Source organism: Perca flavescens, chromosome 17 (assembly GCF_004354835.1).
Source record: "Perca flavescens isolate YP-PL-M2 chromosome 17, PFLA_1.0, whole genome shotgun sequence".
Classification (NCBI taxonomy): Eukaryota; Metazoa; Chordata; class Actinopteri; order Perciformes; family Percidae; genus Perca; species Perca flavescens.
In genome coordinates, this window is record NC_041347.1 from 13,769,166 (window position 1) to 13,781,835 (window position 12,670).

The following is a 12,670-nucleotide window of genomic DNA, read 5'->3' on the forward strand; positions in this document are numbered from 1 at the left end:
ACGCGGCTATCTGACAGCATCTCCCCGTGGTACTTCTTTTGTATGGTCGCAAACCAAGTTTCTCTTTTGCTGGGAATCGGACTCCCTCTCGTCTAATTTAACGTCCCCATTCAGAGAGGCAATGCGTCAAACTTTTTGGTGACTTTTGTGGCACCTCTGCGCTCATGGGTCTCAGTCAAGCAGGGTCCAAGTGCAGCTGGAAATGAAATCTACCAGGAATAGTAGCGGCAGATTGTTTATTCATATTCACAGGGTGTAATAACTACGGACCTCTTCGAACTTTGATTACGGGCGGAAATTACACCCTTTCAATCTTTCTCAGACATTCACAAGCTGCTTGGTGATGGATGTGTTTTGAGCGTTACAGGCTGTTTGCTTTGAAAGTGAACAATTTCCCAAAACAACGACATCCAACATCAATTACTGGACTCGTTGGCATTTCACTCTTTCCTGAGAAATCTTTCGGGGGTTGTTGGACAGGAGCCACTTGGTGTGTCAGAAGCACCGCAGGTTACGCTGTGTTGGGGAAAACCCGGGACGTTTCGCAACGGCGTAGCCGGAAAAAGATGCTCTCTGTTCGGATGCAGCGTGACCAAGGTATCGGTCCTCTGGTTCTTCTCCTCCTTGTCGGGGGATATGTCGTCTCTGGCGCTGGTAAGTTGTGAAATTAAACATCAGTTTGTAATCATGTGAAATACTGTACACAGGTGACACGGCGCAACATTTACAAAACACACTCATGTGCGCACATTCACACACACAGCTTGTTTTTATTTATTTTAAATAATTTTAATTTATTTAATTTATTTTAAATTCGAACAACGAGAAAATATATAGACTTTAGACTTTTTACTATATGTGTCCAACCTCAAAGTTACCTTCACGCCCTAACTTTTGCTCCATGGGAAGTAGCCTACATGTCTTGGACTCTGGAGTACACCCATAACAGTGCAGGGGTCTGGGGTCGCCTGCTGACCAGCACTTTTTTTTTTACCCTTTAGTAAAGTATTCAGCCTTCAGCTCAGAGCTCTCTTTTCTACTTGGAGCGGAAAAATCAAACTCCCCCGGTGCGCAGGGAGTGATTAAGGTTTTGCTCCATGCCCTCTTGCCTTCTCCAAGAAGAAAAAAAGAAAAGCCTTTGTGAGGAGCTATAGAGCACTTGAAGTGCTTCAGTAGAACAGATTCTTTTATTTATTTATTTTTCTCTAAATTCAGTGACACTTGTCTTGGTGCAAGTTGTGTCTGAAATACTGAACACACCCTGTTGATCATAAACCACTGTAGCTTTTTTTTGTAATCATTTATTTTTTTTATAAGACTTATTTCAGTCTGAACAGAGCATGCTTTGATCAGTAAAGAGCAGACTTCTCTCAGTGGATTGCTCCGAGTTAATGCCCTCAGAGACTGCAGCAGCTCTCATGGAGATGAAATCACTTGGTACACAGGGCAGGTCACTGCTGAGCTGAGGAGACGGGACCTGGACACCAAGGTGACACTGCCCGTATCCAGTGTGAGATGAATGATTTCACCCAGTGTGGCCCAGTGGTGTGCGAGCCTGTACTTTTCCTGCCCTCCCTTTGCCATATAAGATTGAAATACAAGGCAGAAATCTGAGGGTTTAGTGGATTGTGGATTAGGCTCGGTTTACAGTAGATATAAAAGAACAATGTGGACAACAATGTGCCAAAGCTTTACTAAAAGACCACTCCAAGGAATAAACCTGACTCTCTGCTGAGGAATTTCTTTTACTTCATGACAGCAGTAATCTTTTGGAGGACACACTGACTGTCTGTCCAGGTCTGTTGCCATTTCTTTGAATGGCAATAAGAACCCCTGGCAGGTCATCGTGTGTGTGTTATTCCTGAACAGGCGGAGCAGAAAAGCAGCTTACGTTTATTAAAATTATGGACCGTTATGAAATCCTTGCATGCGATGAGAAACGTTGATATAAACAGTTGAGGATTGCAGTGAGGTCCTGTTAAGGGGAGCAGAGCGTAGGAGGAGGGGGACAACAGGGGACAATAGCTCAGTGTGTCCCAATAAAGTTTCTGTCTGGGAGAGAGGGAGGCAGAGATATATTTAGGGAATGCATGATGGGACAGACAGATTGCATTTATCTTTTCTCCCATTGTGTGTATACCTTTCCTCTGCCGCCTCCCCTCAGATCCCTCCTGTCTCGGTCTCTGCCCGCATTGTGGATGTGCTGAGCTCACATTTCTGCTATGGTGCTCCTCTTTCTGTGTTGACATACACATTAATTACCCAGACTGCCAGGAACACTTGTCTGGAGCAACTACCCTGCTGTCCGCTGCCTCTCTCTGTGTGTGTCATTATTAATGACTTCATCAGAATTAGAAAACCGACATACGGGAAGTGTGTTTGCACACCGATTGTGACACATCAGGATTAAATGAAGACGACCATGTTGCCAGTAAGCCCTGAGGGGGGAAGGGTCAAGAGACAGTGTCCAGACTAGGATATCAAGACAGGAGGAGAGCGAGGGTGAGGGTAGCGAAGGGGCAGTTGAGTGTTCAGAGTTAGGCAGCGTAGCATGTCAGACACTCCCATAGAGGCTGGCTGAATAGTGACATTCTTCTAGGATGTTCTGTCTCATTTGTGTTAAGTGTGGGAATCCTCTTGCTCCTGAATAACAGTGCAGTCACTGCATGAACGACTCTTTAATATTATATGTGAGCTAATAACAGACTACTGAAATATTTGTTGCCCTGCTCTACACTTCAGTCAGAAGAATTCTGTAATTTTCTGGCTGCAAAAGTATGAATTTCAGAGGCATGAAAGGAAGGCTAACCTCAAACAAACACCAAAGTAGATTTGGCCTCAAAGACGCTCAACAGATTGAGATGTCAGATTAGATTAAAGTGTCTCTGAAACATGTAGTCATAACAAAAGGCCTGCCAGGCTGTTGCATCTGCAGAGATTTGGACAGGTGGTTGGGCACCGTGATAAATAAACAGACCGACAGCTCTTTTAGGCCAGGCCACAGGCCCGACTAGTTCCTCAGGCAAGTCCTGCTGGCAGACCAGACCAGGCCACATTCTGTCCCGGAGCAGTGCATTAGTTTTATGGCTGTCAGGCAGCAGGGGATGGGATCGCTGGCCAGCCACTGCCCTCTCTGCTGTATTATTCATACGTGCAAAGTGGTCTTTGTTAATATTTAAAATGTGCTTATGATGCTCAAATTCTTGACATCAGAGACAGCAAAGGAGACAGAAGTGGGAGGGGAACAGCTGCTCAGTTCTCATTGGCGTAACTGACCCGGATGGCTGCAGGGGGTAGTGAAGGATTTTAGGGTACCAATAGGCATTTATAGACAAGATAAAAGAGTGGCAGTTTGAGCAAGTGTGCCAATTGCAGCCTGGAGCTGTTGCAGAGGGTGTGTGTGAACTGACAAGGCGAGGGGTTACGCAGGGTAAAGCTTTCCATCTGAAAGGGAAGAGGAAAAAACAGAAAGAGGAGATGGAAGAGAGATGAATCCGTAAGAGACACATTGAGATAGATTGATCCCAGAGCATGATTTTTAAATATCCTTTATGAGAAAAGAGCAAAGAAGAAAACTCCATAGCAGTGGCATTCAAGCGTCATTAAACGTCTGGCACAGGCCAGAGAATGAGGCGGTGTGTGTGTGGAGAAAAAGGTGGAAAAGAAGGAGAGGACGGCAATTGATGTGCAGCAGAAGGGCCAGGTTAGCAAATCAGCAGAAGAAACGGTGGTTAAGAGCGAAGGATATTGTCGAGGAGGGAGGCAGAGGGTGGAAAAAAGAGACACACAAATCCACTTGGGGGATGTTTTTATTAAGGCTCTTATCGATGGAGAGAGCTCACAGTATTAAGAGTAGACATGTTTAATGCTTTGCCAATACTGTGCATGTTAGACCGGACCATAAATCTGCTGCAAACAGCAAGGGCTCTGTAGGAGGCAAAATAGCGATGTAAATGGAAGAAGGAGCTGACTATAATGAATGGAAAGAGGAATTAGCAGCAGAAGAAAGTTTCGAGCAGAGATTGGCAGACTTGAGATGAATTTGGTTTTAAGCACAGGCCATTGTTTTCAAAGACAGTATGTTCTCAAAGTATTTAGAATCTGGGATAATAATGATCTAATCAATGCTGCTGAGCCTGCCAACTAATGCAAACTGTGTGTTATTTAAAAAGTGTACAACATTATCATCAAGTGAAGCTGTTTAAATATTTCATGTACAGTAATGCCTCCTTGCATTCTGGTTTAAAAAATGTCTTGTTTATCTCACACCAGATGGTCTTTCCTACCTGTGTGCCTTCATATAAAACAGTAATAAAACGCAGGAATGTTTCAATTTAATCCATACATTTAAAGCCATTGATGTTTGAAATTTAAAATCCCAAGGTCAAAGTAGTTTTTTAAAATCCCAAAATGTATTTAATTCTGTCAATGACTTTTGGAGGTGATATTCTCTGAAAAAAAACCTGCAAAGATTTTGGCGCAGGCCTTCAAATAGCCAGCAATTGCAGTACAAAAAAAGTTGAGGCTGGAGTTAGAGAGGGGGATGGTTAGATGGATGGAAGGATGGATGGATGGATGGATGTATGGATCGGGGGTGGAGGAAGGAGAGTTTCGTGGCAGATGGGAGATGGGAGCTGAGTTTCTGCTGGGCCGGCAGGACAGGGTACGCCCTGCCCCTCCATCCTGCCCTGTGGGGGGAGATGGGTGGGGCAGACAGGGAAACAGGAAGAAAACCTCTGTGGGGTTCCATTGTACTTTAGATGAATAGAAGACTCCACAGAGCTTTTTCTGCCCCTTTGTGTGGGGTAAAGGGAGGCAGAAGCAGAACACACACACACACAGACACACACACACTCAGAACTCATTCACAACTTCCACAGGAGCTACACTTGCACGAGTGTGTGTGTGTGTGTTAATGGCGTGCTTCTTCAGATGTGTGTTACTGTTGCATAACCACTCACGCACAGGTTAAGATCACACCTGCTTGTTGTAGCTTAAAAAAATCTGAATCTCATTATGAGTGATATGCTAAGACATGCTTAAGGACATCTGACATCAAAAGTACAGCACCCACGCACACCCACAAATGCAAAACGGAGCCACATCCTCTGATGAAGAGGTAGCATTTATTTTTATAATGGTGGAAGACCCGCTGGGTCACTTGGGAGGAGTGAGAGAGTGAGTGCAGGAATTTTCATTTAAGATCTCAGCAGCACTCTGGGCATCGTGACCAATAGGATCAGCATTCACCACGGGGGGTCTCGCCAGATCCTGAACAACCCCCCTTACCCTAAGATAGAAACATACACACACATATATACACGCACACTTGGTAAAAGTGGTTGCGCTGAGGTCCATAGATCAGAGGCAGTGTCAGCACTTGATTGGCTGTGCTGTGGTCCAGCGCTCTGCATGTGTCCTCGTCTAAAAAAAAAGGAGGTTTTCAGACCATGTAGATTCCCCTCATCTTCTTAGCAGAGGCTTTTTTGTCTTCAAAAGGCAGTTGAGCCAAGTCCACTCAGAGCTTAGACAACAATCTGTTAATGCTTGTGTTTGTGTCTGTTTGTATCTGAGTGTGTCGTGTGGGCATGGAGAAAATTTCAGCTTAAAGTGTGTTAAATGTGCTGCATTAGGAAAGGCGATGGCAGTTATTTTTATTCTGACTTCCTTTTAATGAATGTGGCAGACCAAGCTACATTCCCCCACATTAATAAATTGCCATCACTTGTTTCCCCTTCCTCTTCCTTCAGTCTCTTGATAGTCTCATCAGGTGTATTTATAGCTTTATAGTCTCACATAATACCAACCTCTGTCATCCATATCTCTCTCATTCCATAATTTTTTTTACCCCCAGCCAGCTCTCTGGCAGAGTTTGGGAATTGCTTTTTAGAAGGCACTGTGAAGAATCCCATTTTTCTAAATGTAACGCTTATTAGGGTCCCATCTGCCCTCAGGGTTCTTATGAATGTGGGGGGTGTTTGGGTTGTCGTGGGTTGGTAAAGGAGGGGAGCGAGAGGAGCTTTGTCATGACTGTGTGTAAATGGATGTGGGTGCCACTGGGGGCTTGTTCGAGGTGGGAAGGGGTTCTTAACACTGCAGAGCACACACCGAGCAGCTGGTGTGTCTAAAGTACGGGAATGACACACAGACCTCCCCGGAGAGAGACGGCGTATTGAGCGAACGTGCGCATATCTCCGGCTAAGAGAGGGAACGGAAATGATCCTGCCTCCTTCTGTCTTTATGGCACGCAGCTAGGCAACAGCAGGACTTTCAAAGAACTTACCATTTTTTTCCTTTCTTGGGTTTTAAATCAAGGCGAATGATGCTTAATGAGTGTATTTGTTATTTGTGAGTGTTTGTCGGGTGGGGTTGTGTGATTGCATGCTTGTCAGCAGTGTGCTGCTGTGTTATTTCATGTAGTTACTGTCAGGGATTTAAAGCACCATGTTTGTTTCTCAAGCTCATTGCGCCTGATAGTAATGGAGCAGTGATTGGCCACTTAATCAGAGGTCAACACGAGCACATCCAGACCTTTCCTTTCCTTATCTCTCCTCTTTACCTGTTTTCCTTTCCTTTTCTTTCTGTTCCTCTCCCCTCCCATCCTCTCTTCAGTTTGAGCTGTAAAGATTGGGCTAAAGGAAAAGGTCTGCTATGCCATATCAAGCTTCATCCCCGAAACATATGCAGACACACACAAGCATGCACAGTAGGGGCAGTAATCCCTGTTTCTACTAAGGCACTCTTGGATCACAACCATAGCAAAGGGAAGAGTGAAAGAACGAGCTCTGCCCTCATCCACTCTTTAATTCCTCCACCCGTCTTCATCACCAGGACTTAATTCTTACTTCTCCTCTAGAGGCTGACTGGGAGCATCCAAACACACAGTAAAGATTCTGTTCTCGCCTTGGATGCAGGTCTTAATCAAGGGCTGACAGGCTCCTCTTGGCTCGGGTTTGTGTGTGTTTGTGTGTGTGTGTGTGTGTGTGTTTGTGTGTGTGTGTGTGTGTGTGTGTGTGTGTGTGTGTGTGTGTGTGTGTGTAGGCCTTAGTGCGATGGGAAGCCAGCCGCATTACTTAGGTAATACTCCTTTTTCTGCATGGGTCACAGTGGGGTCACACTCCCAGTCTCAATCAGCACACAGCTCGCGCACACCCACACATCTTTCTCGCTCTGGCAGGCGCTCTGATTGCACAGGAGGAAACCTGGTTTATCCTCCTGGTTCATTCACCAAGCCAGGTGTACGCAAAGTACGCTACCAAATGCCACCAGGCACTGGTCGCTGAGGAGTCAGGAATAGTTTTAAATGAGTCCCATGTGTGTCCCATGTGTGAAGTAGCTGGTTGAGGTTTGGTCTAATGTGGCAGATGTACCTGCATGTAATTAAGGTTAGATTTAAGTGTATGAGCTGACACACGCATCAAGTGTGTCAGTGGGTGTGTGTGTGTTTCAAGCCTCTTACCTGCTGCTGACCAGATGGGCTCAACAGCCGACCTCACGCTCACCTCTTCCCGCCACTCCACTTAGATCAGCTGGTGAGCTGCGCTAAGGCACAGGGGCATTATAATAGACACATCAGCCCCCCACCTTCCTCCCCCTGCAACACCCAATCCTACACACACACACACACACACACACACACACACACACCACACACACGTCATGTAGGATAGTTAGGATGACTGTGTGTGTGTGTGTGTGTGTGTGTGTGTGTGTGTGTGTGTGTGTGTGTAGCTGGTTGGGCAGCGCCCGTGGCCTGCTGTTTATAGGGATTATGAAAGCAGATGGACAGCCATGCTGACTGGTGAGGGTTCATTAACTCTGGGTGTATCTGCTCTGAATCTGCTGTTGCTCAGCTTTTCTTGCTTCCAATTGTGTGTGTGTGTGTGTGTGTGTGTGTGTGTGTGTGTGTGTGTGTGTGTGTGTGTGTGTGTGTGTGTGTGTGTGTGTGTGTGTGTGTGTGTGTGTGTGTGTGTGTTTGTGTGTGGGTGGGTACAGCAGGTAGAGAAAGCATCTCACACAAGCAAAGGAAAGCCATAAAGATATTTTTCGGTCAAAGGATATATGTGAGCTAGAAGTTTCTGCTTGATTAGTTTATGTTGATTGTTTCTGCACTCTCTGGTGTCATCATGTAAATGCTCCCAGGTCAACTTAATTTGTATTGCAGCATTCCTTGTCTCGTTTTGTGTCAAAGGAAGGTTTTTACACATGAAAAGCAGCAGGAGAAACATGTTTCATGTGATCATACGAGTGCCGGCTGAGGAGTTATGATTTAACATGATGCTATATCTTCAGCAGAGGACCATTTCCATGGCATTTCACTGCTCTGCCGGGGGAGATGAATAGGTATAGTTATAGTGGGTTATTAAACACTGAGCGGTGTCTCTCTCTGTCTATAGCTTCAACCTTCACGCTGCAGCCAGTTACTGCCTTCCTCTTCCATGGCTTAATAAAAGAAACATGGATCACACAGAGACATATAGACATACCTGTGGAGAACCAGACAGAAAGACAGACGCACTGGCAGATTCCTGGGCAGATGGGTTGTTTGGAACCCCTCAGAGGCCTCGGCGCCATCAGACAGACAGACAGAGGAGTAGTTAGTCACCTAGTGTCATGCAGCCTTGGCAGAGATGTGACCAGGAGTAAGAAAACAGTACGAATATAGTAACTATTATTATTTTCATTATCAATTAATCTCTTGATTATTGATATTATTATTATTCAGTGTTTCCGTTAGGATTTTTTTTTAGCAGTGGGGGCAGGTCCGAACAGCCCCCCCACCCCATGAAACAGAACTGACACTTCGCTGCAACACAAACAATTATATTTATTCACCTCTGTTCTCTCTCACACACACACACACACACAAAATGAGGCATATTTTCAGTTGTGATTGAACTGTATTTTTTTGAGTTACTTATATAGGCCAACTTTGATCTTGACTTATAGGCTAAGCATTCTGTAGCAAATAACAATAAACCCACTATTAATTACATTATCTTAATGCAGTCTAAAATACAAACGTGAGCAATCTCTATTATATCAATCAACAGCCACGTGCAATTTAGCTAGCAGGTGAAGAATACAAACAACGGAAATCACCAGTTAACTTAATTTAAATTTGTAAGACCAGGCTTAAATGGACTGACAACATAAGTTATACGACTGACAGTTCTCAAGGACGTACACACATGATCTCAACTGGCTTATCATCCGGAGAGCGTCTCTTTTTCCTTTCTCCCTTTTTCTGCCGAGTGACGCGCGTGCCCGCGTGTCTGCGCTATTCTCCGACATGCACTCTAACAATGCAGCCCTGTTTCTGATACCGTGGGGGGCAGAAATGTTGCTGTGGGGGGCCGCCACGGTCAAATCAACATAGAGGAAACACTGTTATTATTGTTAGTCTATTAAATGTCAGATGATTATGAGAAATGTGGTTTGATGTCACTTTTATGTCTGTAGGGTAAATATCAAGCCAGCAGACTGTTAGCTTAGCTTAGCACAAGAAATAGTACAGCACAAAAACTGTAAAACCACAACATGTCATTTTTGTGCTTCAGTTTTTGTACAGATTAAACAAACAAGAGGTTTAGAGGTGCCGCTAGGTGGATTATATCACCTTTGGACAGAGCCAGGCTAGTGGTTTCCCCCTGTTTCCAGTCTTTGTGCTGAGATCAGCTAACCAACTGCTGTAGCGTCTTATTTAACAGATCGATGTTAGAGTGGTATCAGTATTCTCATTCAGCCATCAGCAAGACACAAATAAGTCTATTTCCACAAATGTTCCTTTAAATGATTAATTATCTGTCAATCAACTAATTGATCAATCAATTGATCAGTCAAGTAACACCCATGGTGTGGTACATTCTGTGTAATTGTCATGTCATTGGTTTAAGTATGTTATGACTTTTGTCACAAAAAAATATCTCTCACATTATATATTCTCACATTACTCTAAATGTAAATGATGATCACTTTGCTGTTTCAAACAACAGATTACCACCTCAACCTAACATAGGGAGATCATTAACAGGTAACTTTCTGGTGGTTTGCCCCCTGTGCCCGTTTTCAGTACAGTGGAACTGTTGCTTTTAAAGGTCCAATGTGTAGGAATTTGTTTCGTTGCGATCATATATCGCAATCAACTCTCTCGCACCACAGAGTTCAAAGTACGTATTACAGCTACGGTAGCCTTCACGCTTCAAAAAGCCGGTCTCTTGCTGTTTTCAATATCCTTTTTCTTTTTTCTGGGCGAAGAAGAAGACTCCTGTTCCTGAATTTTGGATTTTGAATATGTGTGGTCCTCCATGTTTCCTTCTTCAAACTTGCCGGGGCCGGGAAGGTACAATACCCATTAGAAGCATTAGCAGCACCTGTGAGTTTATCATGTGACAGCGAAAACGCGAGAGGCGGAGCAGTAAGTTTGTGAACGGGCAACACAAATTTTGATAATGAACAACTAAACACGTTACACACTGGAGCTTTAAGCTCTTTGTGATAAGGTGAGGGAGTCTTTTTTTGTTAGATTAAGGAGACTATGAATGACAGAATGAAATAGAACATTTACGTGTGCATGGCAACGTCCACCCACGCTTCTGTCAGCACCAGAGTGTGTGTGTGTGTGTGTGTGTGTGTGTGTGTGTGTGTGTGTGTGCATATGCACATGCACGCATTGTCTTGTGAGTGTGTGTGCTGAAATGCCTTTCGCTCACAGCTTCCCCCTTTATGCTATGAGTTTGTGAGTGACAGTTATACAGTGGTGTAGTGTGTACATCTCCTTCCCTCTCAAGCTCTCAGCAGTGGGCCTTACATTAGTACAACAATTTATACATCTGTCCTGAGGCTAACAACGGGCAACTGAGAATAATGAAAGTCTAACTCAAAGAGTGTGTTTGTGAGTGTGTGTGTGTGTGTGTGTGTGTGTGAGAGAGAGAGAGAGAGAGAGAGAGAGAGAGAGAGAGAAAATCAGGAGAGGTAGAAGAGACTCTGTAAACAAGAGACAGAGGAGGTTTATTAAATCCCCACCGCCACTCACCATCTTTTTGTCCTTCTATTCTCTGTGTTCCTCACCTCTTCTCTCCCTCTTTCAGCCACAGGAGCGATTACATGCCTCTGTTTCTCTTGTCTTTCATCTCTCTCTGTGAAGAGGAGAGGAATGAAGGTCTTCTGTGGCATGTAATTACACAGAGAGAGATCCTGGATGAGGGCGTCTGTCTCCACAAACAAAAAAGCAACCCCCTCTCCCCCTAAATACCTCTAGATAGAGCGAGATCTGAAAAGAGACATTTAACTAGCTTTGATCCACCGCAGGGCCCTTGTCTTTACCTGCCACTTATGGAGGCCTAATAAGTACTATCACAAGTCTATTTATTTCATTAGAAGCACTGACACTAACATATGCGTGGTTCGGCTACAGCACCGTGGGAATGAAATACACAGCTCCTCCATTCATTGTAAGCACGGAGTCATAATCGTGACACATTTACAGGCCGGTGTTCCAATCTTGCCCATGAGTCATATTGCTGAATGATTATGGAAGGGCGGAATTTTATGGGCTTACATTGGTATTGGCTCAACCTCTAATTGGCCCAAAGCACATTTGCATTCTGGGAAGGTAATAATGGGGCTCTTTGGAGGCACTTTAAACGAGAAAGTCATTGCACTCTGACTTAATTCTGCTTATAGAAGTGCTGATGCCTCCAGATGGCTTTTTTACTGAGCGTGATAGCCATTTTTTGTGCAAGACCATACACGTACCCAATACTCTGGGAATAGCTCACGTGCTAGTAATGACACTGGTCTCCTGTTTACCATTTTTGCATTATAATGTTTTTATTCCTTCTTATTTCTTACTCGCAACAGAAGAAAGGTGCAAATAAAGCTGGCTTATGTGACATGCTTGCAGAAATACAAAATAGGCGTTGACACTGACAGTCAAGTTTGTCGTAGTGCACAAATTGGAGATTTTTCTTTTTTCTCTCGTCCGTTAGCACCTCTTCTCTGTTTGTATCTCAATGTATGTTTGAGTGTTGCGTTGAGGTAAGCAAAAAGAGCCTATACAGTGTGGTTTGGGTCACTGAGCTCTCTGTTTGAGAGATGGAGTCGGACTGAATGTGTTTAACGTGTCTTTTTACTTGTGTAAATCCGCCCCCATTCAAAGAGACTTAACTGTTTCTCTGAACTCACTGGGAGATGAAGTGAGCATTCTGGTGCAGCTCAAACAGACTTGGCGTCAGACAATAGACCGAGGTCTTCTATTGCACTTAACTGAAGCTGCTGAATAGACTCTGAATAGACCCGGAGTGGTGCGGCCATGCAGCTGCTGGACAATAGCCGTCTCAGCAGAAAAGCAGCCGGTGACCTCAAGGTCTGCTCCGGCCCTGTCCACTCTGATCCCTGAACCCTCGCCACAAAGAGTCAGCATCAGGAAAGCCACCGCACAGACCCTGCAGTAATTTGAGCAAATTAACCAACAGCACAGATTGGAACATGTTTGTACAGTTTAGCTTCTACTGGTTGGCTTAAAAGAAATAGTTAAACATTTGGGGGAAATACATTTATTCGCTTTATTGTTGAGAGTCAGATGAGAAGATCACTCTCATATCTGTATGCTAAATTTGAAGCAAGAGCCAGCAGGCGCTTAGCTTAGCTTAGCACAAACACTGAAAGC

At 44.4% G+C, this 12,670-nt stretch overlaps 1 protein-coding gene across 1 annotated transcript in view; it reads left to right on the forward strand.

The window, feature by feature from the left end:
• The first annotated feature begins 504 nt into the window (after positions 1-504).
• unc5b (unc-5 netrin receptor B) overlaps positions 505-12,670 on the forward strand; it is a 53,486-nt gene continuing 41,320 nt past the window's right edge. Inside the window, exon 1 of the mRNA XM_028602808.1 lies at positions 505-654. Coding sequence (XP_028458609.1) covers positions 567-654 — 88 coding nt within the window. The 5' untranslated portion in view covers positions 505-566. The remainder of the gene's footprint in view (positions 655-12,670) is intronic.